At 47.1% G+C, this 22,933-nt stretch overlaps 1 protein-coding gene across 4 annotated transcripts in view; it reads right to left on the bottom strand.

The window, feature by feature from the left end:
- Positions 1-12,071: 12,071 nt before the first annotated feature.
- Positions 12,072-22,933, bottom strand: part of LOC122550139 (sodium channel protein type 2 subunit alpha-like) — a 188,908-nt gene continuing 178,046 nt past the window's right edge. For all 4 annotated transcript variants that reach the window (XM_043690780.1, XM_043690782.1, XM_043690781.1 and 1 more), the window contains one exon: positions 12,072-13,831. In XM_043690780.1, the coding sequence (XP_043546715.1) occupies positions 12,597-13,831 (1,235 nt within the window). In that variant the 3' untranslated portion in view covers positions 12,072-12,596. The remainder of the gene's footprint in view (positions 13,832-22,933) is intronic.

Here is a 22,933-nt window from a genome sequence, read left to right as displayed (position 1 = left end):
TCTATGTTCTATGTTCTGTGTTCTGTGTCCTGTGTTCTATGATCTGTGTTCTATGTTCTGTGTTCCGTGTTCTATGTTCTGTGTTCTATGTTCTATGTTCTATGTTTGGTGTTCTATGTTCTATGTTATGTGTTCTATGTTCTATGTTCTGTGTTCTGTGTTCTATGTTCTGTGTTCTGTGTTCTATGTTCTGTGTTCTATGCTCTGTGATCTGTGTTTTATGTTCTGTGTTCTAATTGAAATTTCGGGCAGTTCTCCTAACACCACACAGCTCCTTCCCAAAATACACACAACCAGAGATGCCCTAGCCAGTCCATTATCACAGCTCACTTTAGCCTTGACTGAATTTATTTCTTTCTAACTTGTGTCTACCTTTTCCTTCCCCTTGTTCCCCTTTTCTCTTCCACTGAACTTTGTGATTCTTCTAATGACGCTTTCTGTCAATCCCACAATTTACAGTTTCCTGACTCTAGCTGCCCGTTTTCACCGTGGTACTGAAATCCCTCTACTCCTCCATTCCCGTCAGAATGGCCTGAAACCTCTCTGCTCTCCTTCCCTAAAAAGAGATGTGAACAGTCCCATCCACCACCACCCTGCTTCCCCTGATGGAGTCATAGAGATGTACAGCATGGAAACAGACCCTTTGGTCCAACCCGTCCATGCTGACCAGATATCCCAATCCAATCTAGTCCCACCTGCCAGCACCCAGCCCATATCCCTCCAAACCCTTCCTATTCATATACCCATCCAAATGCCTCTTAAATGTTGCAATTGTATCAGCTTCCACCACTTCCTCAGGCAGATCATTCCATACCCTGCGTGAAAAAGTTGCCCCTCTCACTCTAAACCTATGCCCTCTAGTTCTGGACTCCCCCACCCCAGGGAAAATACTTCGTCTATTTATCTTATCCATGCCCCTCATGATTTTATAAACCTCTATAAGGTCACCCCTCAGCCTACGACACTGGGGGGATAACAGCCCCAGCCTGTTCAGCCTCTCCCTATAGCTCAAATCCTCCAACCCTGGCAACATCCTTGTAAATCTTTACTAAACCCTTTCAAATTTCACAACATCCTTCCGATAGGAGTGAGACCAGAATTGCATGCAATATTCCAGAAGTGGCCTAACCAATGTCCTGTACAGCCACAACATGACCTCTCAACTCCTGTACTCAATACTCTGACCAATAAAGGAAAGCATACTGAACGCCTTCTTCACTATCCTATCTACCTGCGATTCCACTTTCAAGGAGCTATGAATCTGCACTCCAAGGTCTCTTTGTTTAGCAACACTCCCCTGGACCTTACTATTAAGTGTGTAAGTCTTATAAGTCATAATGGTTTACAGCATGGAATTAGGCCCTTTCAGCCCAACTTGGCAATGCCACCCAATCATCATGATTATTTAATTCCTTTTGCCTGCATTTGGTCCATATCCCTCCGCACCCATCCTGTCCAGGTATCTGGCCAAACATTCCTAAACATTTCTGATGAAGAACTTTTGCCCAAAACATCGATTCTCCTGCTCTTCGGATGCTGCCTGACCTGCTGCGCTTTTCCAGCACCACTCTGATCTTGACTCTAATCTCCAGCATCCGCAGTCCTCACTTTCGCCAAAGTGAGAACCAGCTCGTTCTCACTTTTTTCTCCTTTAACACATCTCACTTTCTCCAAGTCAAATAAAAAATAGCTCTGGCACTCTGAGTTATACCTTTGTGGGGTGTGTGGAACCTTCCTTATTCTAGCCGTTCTCCGGAACCCCATCCACAATTCTTTCTCTGGAACCTCAATTATGTCAGCAGTGCTGCTGTCATTCAGAATTGGAAAAATTAATAAGTTTTCCTTCCGGTGTCGACCTTCACTCACTTTCACCTGGTCCACCTCTGACTTTTCCTCTGCCTTCCTTGACTTCACTGTTTCCATTTCTGAAGATAGGCCGTTCACCAATTTTCACTATAAACTCTCCGACTCCCACAATTACCTCAGCATCATTTCCTCACACCCTATTTCCCATAAGGAGAAAAACCATGAGCAGTTCTGATGTAGGGTCATATTGGGCTCGAAATGTGAACTCTGTTTCTCTCTGCAAAGTTGCTGCCAAACCTGCTGAGTTTCTCCATTTTGGAATTTACACCCTGATGTCTGCTCAGTACTGGGACTAATGGTAAAAGATGAACTATCATGGATTCCCTGCAGTGTTGGCCCATTGATTCCACACTGACCCTCTGAAGAGCATCGCATCCAGACCCCGCTCTATCGCTGTATCCCCCATGACTAATACACCTAGCCTGCACATCCCTGACGCTATGGGGTAATTTAGCATGGTCAATCCACCTGACCTGCACATCTTTGGATTGTGGGAGGAAACCGGAGCACCTGGAGGAAACCCACGCAGACACGGGGAGAATGTGCAAACTCCACCCAGACGGTCGCGAGGGTGGAATTGAACCTGGGTCCCTCCATCCTTGAGCCAGCAGTGCCAACCACTGAGCCACCGTGCCACCCCAAGACAGCACCACGAGTGGGCAAAGAAGTGGTACCCGCCAATTTAAGTTCTCATGCCCGCTTGCAATTCAACAAAGAGATATCACAACTGGAGGCCAGCGAAATAAAAACCTGGGCTGCACTGTGTAGCGTGGTCGAGGGAGTGCTTGGTTAGTGAAGGAGTTGAGGAAAACCTAAAGGGGAGGGAAGACTGTGGCTCAGCGGTTAGCACTGCTACCTTACAGCACCAGGGATCTGGGTTCGATTCCTGCCCCGGGTGACTGTCTGGGTGGAGTTTGTACGTCCACCCCGTGTCTGCGTGGGTTTCCTCTGGGTGCTCCGGTTTCCTCCCACAGTCCAAACAATGTGCAGGTTAGGTGGATTGGCGAAGCTAAATTGCCCGTAGTGTTCAGGAATGTGTAGGATAGATGGGTTATGGATATGGGCAAAAGTGAGGACTGCATATGCTGGAAACCAGAGATCAGATCAGAGTGGAAAAGCACAGCAGGTCAGGCAGCATCCGAGGAGCAGCAAAAACGACGTTTCAGGCAGGGGCCCTTCATCAGGGTTAGTGGTTATGAGGATATGTGGGTCTGGGTAGAATGCTCTTTGGAGGTTTGGTGTGGGCTTGATGGGCTGAATGGTCTGCTTCCACATTGTGGGGCTTCAATAAAAAGAGACATAATGGGATAGAATGATGCACAGTGATTCCATTTATCTCAAAATCATTGACTTGACAGGGCACTCACTCCAAAAGGTTAGTTCACCTTTTTCCCAAGCCTTGTCTATCTAACCTACTCAGTGTAGCCCTCTATCTCTTTCCCTCTGATGTCTTTGAGGAGAAAGTGAGGTCTGCAGATGCTGGAGATCAAAGTTGAAACTTTATTGCTGGAACAGCACAGCAGGTCAGGCAGCATCCAGGGAACAGGAGATTCGACGTTTCGGGCACAGGCCCTTCTTCAGGAATCTTTCCTGAAGAAGGGCCTGTGCCCGAAACGTCGAATCTCCTGTTCCCTGGATGCTGCCTGACCTGCTGTGCTGTTCCAGCAATAAAGTTTCAACCTCTCATGTCTTTACCTGGCTTCCCTCTTTCATCAGGTTCGCAGTTATACGGAGCCATCGCTGACCAGAGGATAATATATATATTTTAAAAAAACAAGCTCGTAACCTAAACAGTAAACTAAACTTTACGAGCCTGTTGCTGTGTAGACCTCTTCAAATCTAAGTGACAGAAGAAATACTTGGCACAGCCTGCTGTTTACAGACCTTCAGTTCCATAACCTTTACATGACTCCATCAAAAATTCTACAGCTCCTCCATAAAGATGTTTACATAAAATCCGGCTTCAGTTTGTGAGCACGCCAGCCTCATCAACACTAACTGGCCTTTATCCAGCTCAGGCAGGTCGATCTTGTCAACTTTGCTTGGCAGCTTAGCTAGGAAAGGGAAAACCCTGATTTTAACCCTCCTTCCCCCCCTATCTGGACCCCACCTGGAGTACTGTGTACCGTTTTGGTCTCCTTACTTAAGAAATGATAAAATAGCATTTGAAGTGTACAGAGGAGATTCACTTGACTGATCCCTGGGTTGGAAGGGGGCTATATTAAGTGATGATGATTTAAGAGGTATATGTTGTCCTTTTTGTTTTGAAGAGAGGTTTTAAGGCCGAGGAGGCTACCAGAATCACTAGCATAAACAGCTTGTGAGGCCTTTGGTTTTTTTTAATGAAGTTGGAACAATAGAAGCAGCCTGAATGGGTGTGATTGACCCCCACATAGCCAGGAATTTTAGGTTTAGCTTTTGGCAGTTGCTGTTGGGGTCTTGAAGAAGTGAAAGCTAATCTTTCCCCTCTCTCAGTTACAGCCCAAACCCTGGGGGTTCCTCTGTCTGCCATTGGAGTGGCATGTCAGACAACCTGTGTTCTGAATTTGTCTTTTTGCCAGGTGTTGTGGTTGTGGGATGTTACTATATTGGAACAGTTAATTAGTAATAGCGACTGTATCTATTATTCTGTTAAGGTTTCCTATCGAGTTAAGTTATTCCAATTCATTCTTTCTTTTGTTGCATTTTAACTGTAATGGACGAATAAAGTATGTTTTGCTTTCAATCTGTTAGTTTGACCAATCAAGTTACTTTTGGAATGCAACACTTTACCTTTACCTTTAAAACAAGAAAACATTAGGGTCCAGACTATCTTCTGAATATTTGAAGGCGGCTTTAGTCCATAACAGTTTTGAGGAAAGGTTTTACAGGTTGGGAGCTGCAGCCATTGCAGAATAAGAGGTGACCAAATTGAAACATAGAGGATCCTGAGGGGACTTGACTGGGTGGATGCTGAGGGATGTTTTCTCACCTGAGACAGGCTAGAATTTGGGAACTGAGTTGAAACATACAGGGTCACCTGTTTAAGGTGGAGAGGATCATCGGCCTGTCAAATTCTCTTTCCTAGAGAGTGGAGGAGGTTAGTGCCATTAGCATTTTTAAGACTGGGTTTGGTACTCTGGCTACAAGAACAGGACTGGGGAAGAAATCCTGCAATGAGTGACTTATCCCCTGACTCCTCACAGTCTGTCCACCATCCACAAGGCACAAGTCAGGAGTCATGATTTGGAGATGTGGTGTTGGACTGGGCTTTACAAAGTTAAAAATCACACAACACCAGGTTATAGTCCAACAGGTTTAATTGGCGCTCCGAAAGCTAGTGCTTCCAAATAAACCTATTGGACTATAACCTGGTGTTGTGTGATTTTTAACCCAAGTCAGGAGTGTGATGGAATACTCCCCACGTGCCTGGATGGGTGCAATTCCAACAACACTTGAGAAGCTTGACACCATGCAATCAGTTAAATCACAAAAAGGCAGAGTAAAAAGCAGTGACAGAAACCATACAATGACTGGATTGTTGTAAAAACCTATCTGGTTCCTGAATGCCTTCAGGGAAAGAAATATCCCCGGTCTGGCCTATATGTGACTCCAGACCCAGTGTAATGAGATCTCAAGAAAAGCAGATCTGACTGTGGGAATTACACCGGGATTTTCCTCCATGGGCAAGGTCACCATTTCATACGCCTCCTCTCAGCATCTCAAAGTGACTTCTGCCTGTGAAGAGGGTTAATGGACATGATTTCCAGTGTGTGCCAAATCCAAGGTTAGTGCAGGGAGCACCGACCTCTGCACACGGCCTCCGTCAATCTCACAAAGACCTGGCGCTGTCAGCTGTGAGGAATTGCCAAATACCCTCCTCAAACTTGGCTGTGTTCAGAAATTTGTTACCATCCCACTTCACAAGGAATTACAAGTTGTAATCCTCACCAATGGATTCATCAGCTTCCTCATTGTAACACTCTACCTCCATGAAACTCCCCTCCAGAGTGCTGCTAACCTACAGGACAAGCTCAAAACTATTCAATCTTCACCAACTCCAGGTCACAACCAAGACCAACGCCCCCCTCCCCCACTACTGCCCCACTCCCCCCCATTCCCCTGTCACTGAGCTGCAGTACACAGACGCAGCCTGTGTGTGCATGCACTGACAAACCCAGCCATACACCATCATCGGTGCATTCCCAGAGGACTATGAGATTAAACATCTGGGAAATGAATTCTCCCAACCAGCCCACTGCTGCCATACAACACTGACTTGAACTATCAGAATTGGGTTAGGTTTAGGTTTAGGGTTAGGGTTAGAGTTAGGCCTAAGGTAATATTTATGATTAGGGTTACGGTTAGCATTAGGGTCAGGTTCAGGCTTTGTGTTAGGGTCAGGGTGAGGATCAGGGTTAAAGTTAGGGTTAACATTAGGGTCAGGGACAGGGTCAGGATCAGGGTTAAGGTTAGGGTTAACATTAGGGTCAGGTTCAGGCTTTGTGTTAGGGTCAGGGTCAAGATTAGGGTTAACATTAGGGTCAGGTTCAGACTTAGCATTAGGGTCTGGGTCAGGGTTAGGGTTAACATTAGGGTCAAGTTTAGGCTTAGTGTTAGGGTCAGGTTCAGGATCAGGGTTAAGGTTAGGGTGAACATTAGGGTCAGGTTTAGGCTTAGCATTAGGGTCCGGATCAGGGTTAAGGTTAGGGCTAGCATTAGGGTCCGGTTCAGGCTTTGTGTTAGGGTCAGGGTCAGGTTCAGGATCAGAGTTAAGCTTAGGGTTAACATATTGGTCAGGTTTAGGCTTAGCATTAGGGTCCGGATCAGGGTTAAGGTTAGGAGGCTTAGCATTAGGGTCCGGATCAGGGTTAAGGTTAGGGTTAACACTAGGGTCAGGTTCAGGCTTTGTGTTAGGGTCAGGGTCAGGTTCAGGATCAGAGTTAAGGTTAGGGTTAACATATTGGTCAGGTTTAGGCTTAGCATTAGGGTCCGGATCAAGGTTAAGGTTAGGGCTAGCATTAGGGTCAGGATCAGGATTAAGGTTAGGGTTAACATTAGGATCAGGTTCAGGCTTTGTTTCAGGGTCAGGGTCCTGTTAATCCTGTTAACATCCGTGTAAATCTTTTCGGAACCCTTTCAGGTTTTACAACATCCTTCCAATGGGAAGGAGACCAGAAATGTACACAATATAACCAATGTCCTATACAGCCATAGCATGACCTTCCAACGCTTATGCTCAATGCTCTGACCAATAAAGGAAAGCGATCTACTTTCAAGGAGTTATGAATCTGCACTCCAAGATCTCTTTGTTCAGCAACACTCCCTAGGACCTTACCATTAAGTGTATAAGTCCTGCTCTGATTTGCTTTACTAAAATGCAGCACCTTGCATTTATCTAAATTAAACTCCATCTGCCACTTCTCAGCCCATTGTAAACTCATGATCCTGTTGTAATCTGAGGTAACCTTCTTCGCTGTCCATTACACCACCAATTTTGGTGTCATCTGTAAACTTACTAACTATATCTCCTATGTTCACATTCAAATCATTTATATAAATGACGAAAAGTAGTGGACCCAGCACCGATCCTTGTGGCACTCCATTAGTCACAGGCCTCCAGTCTGAAAAACAACCCTCCACCACCACCCTCTGTCTCTACCTTTGAGCCAGTTCTGTATCCAAATGGATAGTTCTCCCAGTATTCCATGAGATCTAAACTCACTAAACAGTGAGGAACCTTTTCAAACACCTTACTGAAGTCCATATAGATCATGTCTACCACTCTGCCCTCATCAATCCTCTTTGTTATTTCTTCAAAATGTCTCAATTTTGCTACTTCCAATTGATCACCAGCCTCAATAGTTTCTTTTTGGAAAAAACTGGACATGGCAATGCCACTGGATGAGTTATTCAGATTATTGGACATAGGGTCAAATAGGAGGATACTGCAGATGCTGGGAATCTGAAACAAGAACAGGAATTCTGGAGAAACTCAGCAGGACTGGTACCATCAGTGCAACATCTCTACAGAGAGTTTTCCCAACACATTTAATGCAGGTTCAAATCCATTGTGGGAGCTAATGAGTCTGGAATATAACTCTAGTCCCAGTAATGGTGACCATGTCAACTATCATTGATACATGCATAATACTCATTTGGTTCACTAATGTCCTTTTGGGAAGGAAACCATCATCCTTACCTGGTCTGGCCTACATATGATTTTAGTAATGTAATTGAATCTTAACGACATTCCAAAATGACCTAGTGAGCCACTCAAAGCTAATTGGAGATGGACAACAATGAGTATCTTCCTCACCCCATCGATGAATTAAGAATAAAGCTTCAGCCATTGCCTGAATTAATGTTTCCCTGTTGCCACCCCAACTGTCTCCAAATAGTTTACATAGAAACACTGAAGAGAGGAGCAGGCCATTCAGCCCCTCAAGCCAGTGTTTCCATTTAATAGGATCATTACTGATCATGGAACTCAATATCCTCATCCTGTCCTCCCTCCAAATCACCTGATCCCTTTAGCCACAAGAGCTATATCGACCTCCTTCTTGAAAACATGTAATGTTTTGGCCTCAGTTACTTTCTATGATAGAGCAGGAAAATTGACGTTTCGGGCAAAAGCCCTTCATCAGGACACTCTAATCTAGACTCTGATTTCCAGCATCTGCAGTCCTCACTTTTGCCCACTTCCTACAATAATGAATTCCACAGGCTCACCATCCAGGCTCAAATAACAAGGAGTCAAAAACTGTGGTGCTGGAATGGTCCTGATGAAGAGCTTATGCCTGAAACATTGACTCTCCTGCTCCTCGGATGCTGCCTGACCTGCTGTGCTTTTCCAGCACCACACTCTTTGACTCTGATCTCCAGCATCTGCAGTCCTCACTTTCTCCTAACAAGGATGTAAGCCCACTGACTGCTCTGCTACCTACATTCTAACACTTACCTACAATTCAACATGACCTCCTGGTCATGAAGCACATTCTGCAGTCGGACATATTGCAGTGTCAAAGCCAATTCTTTCCCTTATAAGCACTGCTTAATGTTCAGTTCCATAGACTTTGCCAGAACTCGATATCTTCTAATCAATCAAAGTGAATTTCTCTCGTCAATTGTCCAAGAAAGAGAATGAGAGCACAATGGTAATAATCCAGAGATGGACTAATGCTCTGAAGATAATGTTAAAATCCTATTGTAGACTAATTAACAAACCTGGAATGAAATGGAATAAAATTGAGCATGGAATTACTCATAAAAACCCATCTGGGTTACTAATTTCCTTTAGGGAAGGAAAACGGGGTGGCTCAGTGGTTAGCACTGCTGCCTCACAGCAACTGGGACGCAGGCTCAATTCCAGCCTCTGGCGACCGTCTGTGTAGAGTTTGCACATTGTCCCCATGTCTGTGTGGGTTTCCTCCGGCTGTTCCGGTTTCCTCCCACAGTGGACAGGCCATGCTAAATTGCTCCATAGTGTTCAGGGATGTGCAGGCTAGGTGGATTATATGGGAAATGCAGAGTTATGGGGTGGGTCTGCGTGGGCTGTCCTTTGGAGGGTTGGTGTGGACTCTATGGGCTGAATGGCCTGCTTCCACACTGTAGGGTTTCTGTGAAATCAGCCATCCTTACCTGGTCTGGCCTACATGTGACTCCAGGCTCACAGTGAGGTGGTTGACTCTGAAGTGCCTGAGAGTTACTCAGTTGCATCACATCCTTATCAGACACATCAGCACCACTTTCTGAGGGGAGCTTACAAACAGGCAACAATTGCTGGCTTTGTCAGTGATACTTACATCTCTAGAAGGAATTAAAACAAAAACGCTCTCTCGCAGGAAGCCACTGATGCTCATTAACAAGTTATCGTGGATCTAACACACTGGTCACAAGAGAAAAAGGATTTAGCATCAGCCAGGAGCTCAAACATAGCACTTTTAATAACATTTTCATAACATTTTGCCAAACTCAAAAGTTTGGTTTCCAGAAACATAAACGTAAATAAAATAAAATCAGGAAGGAGGGAGAGAATCGGGAATTTGGGATTGTGGTCGACATTTATTTATGTAATGAATGAGTTCGACATCTGACTGACATTCCATATCAATCCTGACCGTCCTTTTCATTTCCATGTCAACCCAACCACAAGGAGAACAGGCCCCAAACTCCTTGTAGGCCCCAATCCACTCTTCCAGCGTGAAAAACCTCAGAAGCCAGACAGTGCCATCATTAACAAAACAAACGACGGTCAACTTAAACAGGATCCGAAGCAGGGAAAGATTCTGTAGGAGGTCAACTTCATCGGGAGATGTTTCTGGGACTTCTCAGAAGCAGCTCTCCCTAATAGTGCAGAAACATTGCATGGAGGTAATTTTAATCAAACTCACCGACCTGCTGAGGATTGATCCAATTCCTGGTTCAGTTCCTCAGCAGTTGGAACGCTCATCTCACGGACGGAAGGTCAAGGGTTCATACCCTGCCCCACATATGATCTGGGCTGACCTACACAGTGGTCCATCGCTGGAGTGCAGCACTGTCAGAGGTGCTGTCTTTCAGATGGGGTGTAAACAGAAGGCCCTGCCCACCCTCTCAGGTGACTAAGGGAAATCCCATGATGCCACGGGTGCAGGGAACTCTCCTTGACGAACTTCACTCCAGAAGAAAAGCCAATTGTTCTCACATGATGGTTTTGGTGGGAGTTTGCTGATCACTAAATTGGCTGTTGCCTTCACAACAGTGGCCACACACCCCCTTGGTTGCAAAGCATTGTGGGATGTTCAGAGAAAACATGGAAACTAGAAGCAGCAGTAGGCCATTCAGGCACTTCAAGCCTGTTCTGCCCATCGAAATAATCGTGGCTGATCAACTCAGCCCCCTGTTCCTGCTTTGCCCACACCCTGTCGCCCTAAGAATTATATCTAACTCCTTCTTGAAAACATTCAATGTTTTGGGTCTTCTGTGGCAGAGAGATCAACAGCCTCTTGGTGAAGAAATCTCTCCTGTCTGAGGGTGTGAACTAGTCGTTTAATTATTTTTGTTTAGATCGAGATCCAATCCAATCCCTTTAGACGGACCAATGTCAGGAGGTGACGTGGCCTCACCACCCCAACCCATGGTAGCCAATCAGCAGCTGTGAAGGAGTGTGCATTTCCTGCAGAAACCAGCTCGACAGGAAGCCATGGTCTCGGCCTCTCGGAAAAGCTGAGGGGGAAGGGTTCAATCCTACCTGAGGTAAAGCACCTTAAAGAAGATACTCATTTTTGTTAAAATTCAGAGTAGCACGCGCTCATAAACCCGGTAGGAGAAGCATTTGTGTCGTGGCGTGGGGAGTGCCCAAGAATAAATAAAAGAGAAACTGAGAAAGACGACCCCCTCCATCTTAGAGATTGCAGAAGAAAGGAGTTGAGACCAAATCTGACCTCCCTGTATCCAGTCATTAAATCCTCTCATCATAACGTTTCTGTGGACAGCAGGTGAGGAAGTCTGCAGTTCCTAGAAAATCATTAGTTAACAATCCTGCAGCGAGAATAAAGGAACGTTCTTTCAGAATAACTTAAAGATAAATTGGTTGCCATGTGCAATCGCAACAATACCAGTCAAATGTCTTTCCAAGTGTCTTTTTGGTTCACACTTTTTGAAGGGAGCAGCTGGTGGGTGGAAGACAAATCACTTGCCCACCCGTCTCCTGTGTTAATCACACCCCTCTCCAAAACCCTAGCTTCCATTGGCCCCAGCACCCCCCCCCCTGTTCTGAACAGGGTCAGGCGAGGCCTATGCCATTGTTACATCTCCTGTCTCCCGCCTCCTCTTAATGCTGTTTGCTGAATCACCCTACAGAAGGAGTGCAACTGGGGCCCTGCTGAGAAACACGGGGAATGGGAGCTGCAGCAGGCCATTCGGCCCCTCCACGCCTCCGCCATGCGGCCGGATCCTGGCCGGTTTTCCACCCAACGTCACTTTCCCCTGCTCTCTCTGGATATCTTTTCACATCCGGGTCCGCTGTCTTGAACGTACTCAGCACTCTCCAGGTTAAGATGGCTCGATAACCCTCGATTCTGGATGCCAGTGTGCATCGCTGGGGAATGACCTTGTGCTGCGGAGGGAATTGTACAGTCGAGCTGGGGACGGTGTGAAGGTTTGACAGTCGGTGGCTGCCTGAGCTGACACAGGTGCAGGAGACTCATGAGTCCAGTGCAAAAACAGACAATTATATGCTTGAGTAGAAAAATATCAAATATTATAATAAATTTATGAAAGACCCATAACATATGCAATAAGTGTTACATTTGCTACAGAACTTGTGATAATTGTGAGTGCAGGTCATACATAACCAGGAGGAGACACACCATCATTAATGATATTTCAAATAAATGTGTGCAGTCAGTCACTGTCGCTTGTGAATACTGGGGGCCTCATGCTGCTGAGTTCTGCCCCCAGCCTTGTCTATTACCAGTGTTAGTGCCACGACTTTGTGTGCAGTCCCTCCAAATCTCTCGTTGTTTGAAGCTTAAAGCAAAGCCATCAGAACCAAGGTCAGAGGTCAGTCACGTCACGTGCTCTGAAGAGGTCGCTGAAGAAGTGAGGCAAAACAAAAGCCTCGTCTTTTTTTTAAAATTTTCTCGCTCTGTAATCTTCCACATCTAACTGGTACAAATGACTTTGTGTCGCGGTCTTTTTTTTTATTTTGGGTGTGGGTGGGTGTGAGTGCGTAAACAAGAACGTCTTGAGAGAGCTCGCTTCCCCTTTTACACCAAGGATTCCCTGTCTTTATCGAGGCTTCTCTTTGGATCAGTTTGCCCGTCAGGCTCGGGGTCGAAGATTTTAACTTCGACGCTCTCGCTGACCGCCCGGGTGACGCTGTTGTAAGATGGCGGAGAGGAGGAGGAGGACATGGTCTCTGATCTCTCCAACTCGGGGCCGTAGTGCTCCTTGATCATCGTCGCGATCAGCCCTTCCTTCTCCGGGGCCTCCTCCACCACCACGTTGACGTCGCTGGTTCTGTGCCGGTACATGAAGGAGGCTTGTTTGACCGAGCGCCGTAGGAGGTGTCTCCTGTACGCTTGCTGGATAACCGTGGCAGAGACCTCCTCCTGCTTCCTCCGCAGGGTGGTGGTGATGGGCTCGTAGGAGATCTTCGATGGGTTGGCCGCCATGAACTTCTCCTCCATCTGCAGCTTGAGGGCATCCATCTCGCCGGACTCTCCCAGCACCCTCTTGGTGAAGGCGAAGAGGATGTCCAGGCAGTGGATCCTGTCCCCGCTCACCATCGGCAGGTCCATGGCGATCAGTTTGATCTTGTTCGGCTTGGCCACCCGCAGCGGCTCCTTCAGGGCGTCGGCGAAATCCTCCAGGGCCGAGTACTCGATGAACTGGGTGGCTTCTGAGTCGAACTTCTCCCACACCTCGTAGAACATCTCAAAGTCATCCTCGCTGAGCGGCTCTGAGCTCTCCTCGGTGGCCACACTGAAGTTCTCCAGGATGATGGCGATGTACATATTCACCACAATCAGGAAGGAGATGATGATGTAGCTGACGAAGAAGACGATGCCGACGGACTTGTTGCCGCAGTCCCCTTTCACGTTGGTGCCTTGGTTTTCCTTCTTGGGGTCACAGTCCGGGCTCTCGCTGTTCAGGATGGGGCTCAGGAGGCCGTCCCAGCCGGCTGAGGTGGTGATCTGGAACAGGCAGATCATGCTGTTGCCGAAGGTCTGGAAGTTGAACATGTCGTCAATGCCATCTTCCTGCTTCACGTAGGCGAAGTTGGCCATTCCGAAAATGGCGTAGATGAACATGACCAGGAACAGGAGGAGGCCAATGTTGAACAGGGCGGGGAGGGACATCATTAAGGCAAACAGCAAGGTCCTGATACCCTTTGCCCCTCGGATAAGACGGAGTATCCTCCCAATCCGGGCCAGTCGAATGACCCTGAAGAGCGTCGGTGACACAAAGTACTTTTCAATGACGTCGGACAACATGATACCTGCAGAGAGGGAGCAAGAAAAGTCCTGGTCTGAGTGTCTCCAATTCCAAACAAAACCGCACATTTATATAGCACCTTCCTCATCATGGTGGGTGGCAAAATCAGTTAGCTGGTGAGTGGTGCTTATGGGTTCAATTCCTGCACTGGCTGAGGTTACCATGAAGGACTGTCGTAGGGTCACAGAGATGGACAGAGACTCTCCTTCTCAACCTCTCCCCTCACCTGAGACATGGTGACCCTCAGGTTAAACTCACCACCAGTCACCTCTCTCTGTAATGAGAGAGCAGCCCCATGGGACTTTACCTTTCCTCACAGATGGAAGCAGCCAGGTACCGTTATTGGACAGAATCTGACACCATGCAGTGGGCTGAATGGCCTCCTCCTTTACTCTGATGATTCTGTGACATATTGATTGGCGAATCAGTGAGTTTTCCAGCACAAGAGGAGGCCATTTGGCCCTATACTGCCTCTTTGAAGGAACTGTTTACTCTCTCCTCTCAGCTGTTTTCCTCTCTTTGCGCTGGCTACCTACATGTACAGTCGTTCTCTTGAAAGTACCTGTGGGATCTGCTCCTGGCTCCCTTCCGGGCAAAGCATTCCTGACCGGGATAATCCTTGATAATATATATTTCATTTCAGTTTGCCTCACGTTCATTGTTTTAAAGCTATGACCTCTGCTGCTAACCTACTTGCCAATAGTAAGAAACCTGCCCTCGGCTGACACTCCATTGGGGGAGTGCAGCAGTGTCAATGTACCCTCTTTCCTATTGATGGTGACACAGCTGCCCCTGTTTGTATGTTATGGCCCTGCCAGAAAGACATCCATCCAACACTGCACGCTACCTCCTCTCATTTCTTTCAATGCATTCAGGGGATGGCCTAGTGGCATTATTGCCTGACTATTAAACCAGAGGCCCAAGGTAATGTTCTGGGGACCTGGGTTTGAATCCCACCACAGCAGATGCTGGAATTTGAATTCAATAATAATCTGGAAATAAATGTTAATTGATTACCATGAAAACACTGTAGAATTTGGGAATCTGGTTCACTAATGTCCTTTAGGGAAGGAAATCTGCCATCCTTACCTGGTCTGGCCTGCACGTGACTCCAGACCCACAGCAATGTGGCTGACTCTGGGCTAGTAGAGACAAACAATAAATGCCGGCCCAGTTATTGATGCCCACATCCCATGTAAAAAAAAGTTCTACAGTCGGTTCTGATCTAACACGATAGTTCCAGTCCCATGCAATTCCACGTTATAAGACAATCGCGCAATAGCCGCACCATTTAAACTAATGGGGCTGGAATCACGCTACAGCCAGTACAAATAAGGAAAGTTCGCATTCTACAAATAACGATCTAAATTCCTCAATCGCATTAAAGCCAATTTGTGTTGAAGAAACACATGTTACAGCAGAGTCGATTGTACTTCATCAAATACTTTTTCCGAGTCTCCTATGAGACGTGAGAACTCTGCTCCCTATACCTTAACTTGCAGCATGACCTGCTCCCCTAAAAGCCCTTTGCTTTGGTTCCCAGTGAAGGAACGTATTGATTTTAAATGCCTCGTCCTTGCTTTTAGATCCCTCCATGTCCCTGTCATCTCCTCCAGGCCCACAGCTCCCTGAGATAGCTGCGCTACTCTGATTCGAACTTTAGCATTCCCAATTATCATTGCACCACCACCATCTGAGTTCAGTTGCTGAGGTCCCACACTCTGGAATTCTCTCCATACACTTCTCTCCACCACCTCCCCCACCCCTTCCTTCTTAAAACCAACCTCTCTGACCAAGTGTGTGACCATCTGCCCTCACATTTACTCATGTAGCTCAGCGTCATACACTGTTTTATAATCTCTCCATGGAGAGAATGAGAGCTGTGTTGTTTTTAGATTAGATTCCCCTATAGTGTGGAAACCAGTCCACATCGACCCTCCGAAGAGTAACCCACCCAGTCCCATTTCCCTCTGACTAATACACCTAACACTACGGGCAATTTAGCATGGCCAATTCACCTGACCTACATATCTGTGGGAGGAAACCTATGCAGACATGGGGAGAATGTGCAAACTCCACACAGACAGACAGTCACCTGAGGCTGGAATCGAACCTGGGACCCTGGTGCTGTGAGGCAGCAGTGCTAACCACTGTGCCACCTGACTACACAGCATCCATTCCACTACCTCCATCTGACCTCTCTGTTAACATACAAACATAGACATTGGGAGCAGGAGTAGGCCTTTTGGCCCACTCCACCTTCCAATAGAATCATGGCTGATCATCCAGTCCCCTGTTCCCGATTTTTCCACATACCCTTTCATCCCTTTAGCCTTAAGAACCATATCTAACTCCTTCCTGGAAACATTCAACGTTCAGTCTCAACCACATTCTGTGGCAGAGAATCCCACAGGTTCCCGGGGAGAAGACATGTCCCCTCATTGCTGGCTTTCCCATATCCTTAGACTGTAACCCCTGAAGTCCTTGATCATTAGGAACATCCACATTGTACCCCGGTAAGGCTCTTCTAAGTCCTCTTCCATCAGGCAGAAGATCCAGAAACCTGAACACACGGAGCAGCAGGTTCAGAATAGCTTCTTCTGGGCCATTATTAGGCTGAAGAATGGGCTCTCTAGACCCTAATAACGCTGATCTTACTAACACTAATCTTGCCTAGCACATGCCCTGTGTAATGTAACCTGTATCCCTCTATCTAAGTCTTTTTGATCTGTACATCCTTTATACTATGCTCTGCTTGTACTACTTATAAACAGGACAGTTTCACCGTATACCAGTACATGCGACAATAAATCAATCATCCTGTCCAGACCTTACTGATTTATAGATTTCCATGAGATTGCCCCCTCTAAACTCCATCGAATATAGTTTAAACAAATCCAGTCTCTCTTCATACATCAGTTCTGCCATCCCAGGAATCAGTCTGTGTCCATAGAATCCCTACAGTGTGAAAGCTGGCCATTCAAACAGCATCCAACCCACACCCAGCCCCCTACACTATCTCTGTAACCCTACATTTCCCATGGCCTACCCACCTAGCCTGCACATCCCTGGACACTATTTAGCATGGCCAATCCCCCTAAGCTGCACATATTTGGACCATGGGAGGAAACCAGAGCACAAGGGAGGAATCCCATGCTGATACAGGGAGAACTCCACACAGACAGTTGCCCGAGGCTGGAATGGAACCCGGGTCCCTGGAGCTGTGAGGCAGCAGTGCTAACCACTGAGCCACCAGGTACTAAATTATCTTTAGTAGTTATCTCACCGATTGATGTCAGACTGATTCATCTACAGTTATCAGGATTATCAATTTTTTTATCCTTTTTTAAGTGGAGTGTAACATTTGCAATCCCTCCATTCCCTGCCTCTACTTCTGTATTCTTTGAGATAACACAGCAGGAGCCAATGTAACAAATGGGGTGTCAGTTTAACCCCTCGATCTCTTCAAGTGTACGGTGCTCCGTGAGAGTGCCAGTCTTAGATCCTGACTGGGAAGTGGGAAACAGACCTTGTCTGAAAGAGAGCTGCTCATCTATTCTCAGGCAAGTGGAGCTTTTTAATCAGTCCTTGAACAGCCTGTCAATAATAACTCGGTGTCAATGGAAGTTAATGAGATTATATTCATTGCTGTTTATCGACCTGCCAGCATTGAGTGGTGCTACATGGTCTAAATCTATCCACAGCGTATTTCTGAGGAGTTTCACACACCTGCCTCAAACACAGATGTGAAGTTCACCATTCAGACATCACACTTGTCACTGTACACGGAATGGGAGCAGGAGGCTGGAAGGATGTGAATTAATCCGGAACCATCTCTGTCCCCTGACACTCCATTTCAGTTCGATTCTGTGAAATATCCTTTATCCAATTATCAGATGCTTTCATGTGCAAACAGATGGCAGCTAACAGCAGAGTGGGAAATAACCGCTACGCTTTATTTTCTGTCTGGCTATCGATCGGGAAAATTTGGAGCTGTGAGCGCACAAGGGTAGCATTTTCCTGAGGGTTTTCAGGCCTCGTTGTTGGTGGCACACAACACAGTTCGGAGCCTCACTTGCCGAGAGACAAGACGGGCTCAGTGAACTTCACTGAGGAGGCCCATGAGGAGAGCCATCTGTTGGTCGCCCAGGTGAGGAGTGTGGGGAGGCTCCTGACCCTCGACCAGAGGGTCGGCAGTTCAGAGGTCACGCAGCCCTGTGTGCACTGCTGAGGCGGCTCAAAGCAGTCTCTGTGTGGTGGCACCCTCAGAGGCAAAGAGAAATTCCGGTGACAAAGATTTCACAGCAGGCCAGGAAGTGGGCCGGCCTCATCCTGTAGATGCGCTTGGGCGGCAGCTATGACCTATGGCCTTCGACCTTTGGGATGTGAGCTCCCCAGCTTCAGTGACAGTCGCGGCCTTCCGAAGGGAGACCATTTCTATTGGCCGGGCGGCTTCTCTGAGCAGTGATGAGTTTGGGAAGTTGGGGTGGAGAGATGGGAGCATGCTGATGTCAAAAAAAGTTGGCAGCAATGCCATAAGACCGCCCCCGAACGAGACCTTAGGCCCACAGACCAACATCAGCAGGCGGGTGACCTGTTATCCCAGTGACTGGACTCCACCGGGAAGTCTCCGTTATCTTCCAACGTTCACTTGCTCACTTCCGAGCCTGTTGCCATGGAGCCAAGAAACGTCAGTGCCTCAAACCCGACTTTGAAAAGGCCAAAATCCATGATGGGAACACTCAACTTACGTGTTTGATCTTGTCGGTCAAGTTAACTTCTCAGAAAGTGGCTAAACGTATGCCTGGAGAAATTTGGTGATTTTATTTTTTTCAATGCACATGGGCGATACTTTGGTTTCTGAGGGAGAAAGCTGTGTTCTCAATCAGGGAATTCATGTTTTCTCAGTAAAGCCCATGACTGAGGGCCCGCTGTGTTGTGATGCAGGAAAGAGCGCTGGTTTTTCTCAGGAAAGGTTCCCAGTTTTTTCCTGTTGGTGTAGACTCAATGGGACGAGGGGCCTGTCCTGTAAGTATGTGACTCTTTACAACTTCCACATCAGGTTGACAGTCGTCAGAAAAGTGTGGCACTGGAAAAGCACAGCAGGTCAGGCAGCATCCGAGGAGCAGGCTCCGTGATTAGCATTACTGCCTCACGACGCCAGGGACCCAGGTTTGATTCCAGCCTCGGGTGACTGCGTGGAATTTGCACATTCTCATCGTGTCCGCCTGGGTTTTCTCTCAGTGCTCCGCTTTCCTCCCACAGTCCGAAGATGCACAGCTTGGTGGGTTGGCACATCAGATTGATAGTCCCACTTAGCCAAGAACTAGGGGTGGAAGTTTCTCACAAAGTTGTAAATTACCACCAATAGGATAAAAAGAGGGGCACCTTGTGGGGGCGGGACCCAAGAGTTAGCCCAATCCAAGCACGGATGGCTCATCAGCGCCACCACCTCGTGTGGCCACTGCTGAGGTTGCAGCGTGAAGGGGAAGGTCCCATGGTGCCAAGGGTGGGTAGGTTTGTTTTAACATGGGGAGGGGTGGGAGGAGGGTGGTAGTGGGCCTCTACCCGCAGGGACCTAGAGGGGCCCCAGGGAGCTGCTGGCAGTCTGCCAAGCAAGGGGAAGGCTTTCCCGACACGGGTAAAATGCCAGGCGAGATGGGAGGCATCTCCCTCCATCACCGAGTTACCCACCTTCGGTGAGGGAGTTGTTGGGGGAGGAGATACCGGACTCCCCTCCTCATGCTTCCTCAGCCATTTTATAACCCCCTCCTCCCGGCCTTTCACCATAGAACTCAGTCATGTCTGCCAGATGTGTGGCAAACACAACTTGCATTTATATAGCACCTTTAACGTTGTGAAAGAACCCGAAATGTTTCACCCAAGGCACTGTAAAGTATGGCTCACACCCACATCGGGAAACAGAGATCTGAAGACCAAACACTGGCTCACGGAAGAATATGTGAAAGGAGGAAAGTGGGATAGAGAGGCCGAGAGTTTTAAAGAGGGGGATGGGGCCCAGGCAATTGAAGAACAAACAACAGTACAGGCAGAAACAGGCCCTTCAGCACACCAAGACTGCACTGACAAATGATGCCTTTCTAAACTAAAAACCTTTTGCCTCTATACTGGCCGTATCCCTTTATTCCCTGCTCAGTCATGGATCTGCCACGCTTCGATTCCACGCTTGGGTGACAGTCTGTGTGGAGTTTGCACTTTCTCCCCGTGTCTGCGTGGATTTCCTCCGTGTGCACCGGTTTCCTCCCACAGACCAAAGATGTGCAGGCTAGGTGGATTAGCCAAGGGAAATGCAGGGGGTGGGGTTGGTGTGGGTGGGATTCTGTTTGGAGGGTCAGCATGGGCCAAATGGCCTATTTCCACACTATAGGGATTCTAAGACAAGCAGCCCACATCTAGTATGTTTCCTACATTTGTGAGGGGAGAACCGCATCTCCTTAGTCTGGACTGAACTCAGACCTTGGAAGTTCAAGCCGACAAGTCCTGCTCTTTGCAATTTTTCCCATTCTCTCAGGACAGACAGACCGCCAGCCTCATTATCGCAGAGCGACATGTTCAAAAAGTAACTCCCGGTTTTAATCTGAACGTGTTGGGCCCTACATCAAACGACAAGTCCTCTGATGTTAAAGGCCTTCATCTCATTGGAGTGGTCCATGTGGATGGCTGGTTGCCAGGGGTTAGGAAAACAATGTGCTCAAAACCCTACTCAGCCCCTTTCATCTGCGAGCGATTTACTCCAGGGTGCACACAGGCCTGACCATTCAATCTGCCATTTGCAATGAAGTTATGTTTGAAATGCTGCCATTAGGCTTTATTATTCGTAAAGTGTTATTGATAATGACTTTCAGCTGCCCCAATTATTACACAGATGGGAGACCTTTTAATATTATTATGTCTAAAGGGCAGGCTTTAGTGTGTTTGTTTGTGTTTTTTTTAAATTAATTTGTTTGCGAACAGATCAAGGGGCAATTAATCTAATGGATATTCTCTGTTAGCCAATATTTCTCTTTCCATTTAATCCATTATCAGGAGGATGACACATGACACAGCAGGCACTACGTTGGCTGCACAGTCAGTGTTACTGAATTCTGTCCTTACTCAGGACAACTAAGATAGTTTTATCGCTGCTCTCTACACGGTCAATCCCTTAGAGAGGCACTGACCCACAAAATCCGAAATCAAGTTTGATTTGATTCCCAGGGCCGAGTTGTTCTGATGGGTCACGACCTTTAATCTGACGGACCCCCCGGGTGGGAATGGTTGTAGGGGGACTATCCCATACAAGCCTAATTGGCATGACCCTCTCTTGCCACCAGTGGCTAAGAATTCGGAACCCACCTTCATTCCATGTATCAGTTAGAAGCAGATGTTAGGGCTAAAGGGATCAAAGGGTATGAAAGAGGGACTGAGTAAAATAATCCATCACGATCATATCAAATGGTGGAAGGGCCGAATGGCCTATTCCTGTACCTATTTTCTATATCAATTGTCAGCAGACAGGCCATCCACCCGATTTAAAAAGGGAGCCCCCTTAATGAAACAACTGCACAGAGGCTGGTACCCCAAGTCACCGCAGAGAGTCCTGTTCCCTCAGAGCCAGCTCTCAGAGTGAGCAGAACCCCTGACACTCCTGTTCATATCTGTCAGCCAGGGCTCCCTGATTGGACCAGGTTAACAGCCCCAATCAGGGAGCTCAGATTCTAAGGGGTCCCTTTGGCTGACCTCATCACAAAATCACTCCATCCACCTTCAAATATAAGTGTGAGCCGTACGCTCATTCAACCACCATCTAACTGAACAGCAGCACAGCCTCAAAGGGACAAAATGGCCTCCACATATTCCCATGAACCTCCCATCTGAGTTCATTTGAGTGGAACTTATAAATCCTTGAAGAATCAGGTCAAATCTAAACAGATTACTCAGCTTTATGTTGAGTTTTAGCAAGTGCCAGCCCCACCAACACAGATCAGTGGAGAAAGCTCCTTAACTGCTTTGCTACCTAGTCAGCTATTTTTTTTTCTCTCTCTCTCTGTTTTATCTCTAAGTGTTCAGTGTATGGACATGCACTTAAAGAATTCTCAGTTCCATGTGTCAGGAGATTGGGAAACTAAACGGAGGGAAAATGCAGAAAATGCACCACAGGACAATCAATACGTAAAAGTGAAAGGTATACTAATGGGACTCTTCATTAGAAATAAGAACTCTGCTGTGTACATGAGGCTTTCTGTTATCCTGCTGTGCATCTGGACACCAGTGAAATAATCAAGGTATAAGTGGGAACTGTGGAATTGTGTCAATTAAACTTCATTCATCTTATCTTTCTCTCATCCCCTTATAGAAACATGAACACATAGAATATCGGAGCAGGAGTAGGCCATTTGGCCCTTCAAGACTGACTCACCATTCAACATGACTATACCTTATCATCCAACTGAGTCCCCTGTTCCCCCTATTTCCCCTTTGATCTCTTTAGCCCAAGAACCATATCTCTCTCCTTCCTGATAACATTCAATGTTCTGACCTCAACTATTTTCTGTGGCAAACAATTCCACAGGCTCAACACTCTCTGGGTGAAGAAATTTCTCCTCAGCTCAGTCCAAAATAGCCTACACTCTATCCTGAAACTGTGACACCCAAGTTCGAAACTCCCCGATCATCAGGAACATCTTTCTTGTATATACCCTGTCTAATCTTATAGGTTTCTATGAGCTTTCCCTTTCATTCACAGAATGCCTACAGTGCGGAAGCAGGCCATTCAGCCCATCAAGTCTACAACAACTCTTTGATGAGCACACCACACAGACACATCTCCCTATTCTACCCCTGTTACCCTGCATTTCCTATGACTAAGCTACCCAGCCTGCATATCCCAGGATTCTATGGGCAATTCAGCATGGCCAATCCACCCAACCTAAACATTTTTGGACTGTGGGAGGAAACCCACGTAGACACAGGAAGAATGTACAAACTCCACACAGACAGTCGCCTGAGGCTGGAACCGAACCCAGGTCCCTGCTGCTGTGAGGCAGCAGTGCCAACCACTGAGTCACCATGGTACTCAATCTTCTCTTCTCAAGGGAATATAGTC

This window comes from Chiloscyllium plagiosum, chromosome 5 (assembly GCF_004010195.1).
Source record: "Chiloscyllium plagiosum isolate BGI_BamShark_2017 chromosome 5, ASM401019v2, whole genome shotgun sequence".
Classification (NCBI taxonomy): domain Eukaryota; kingdom Metazoa; phylum Chordata; class Chondrichthyes; order Orectolobiformes; family Hemiscylliidae; genus Chiloscyllium; species Chiloscyllium plagiosum.
Note: the sequence above shows the minus strand (reverse complement) of the source record. Positions and strands in the feature narration are given on the sequence as shown.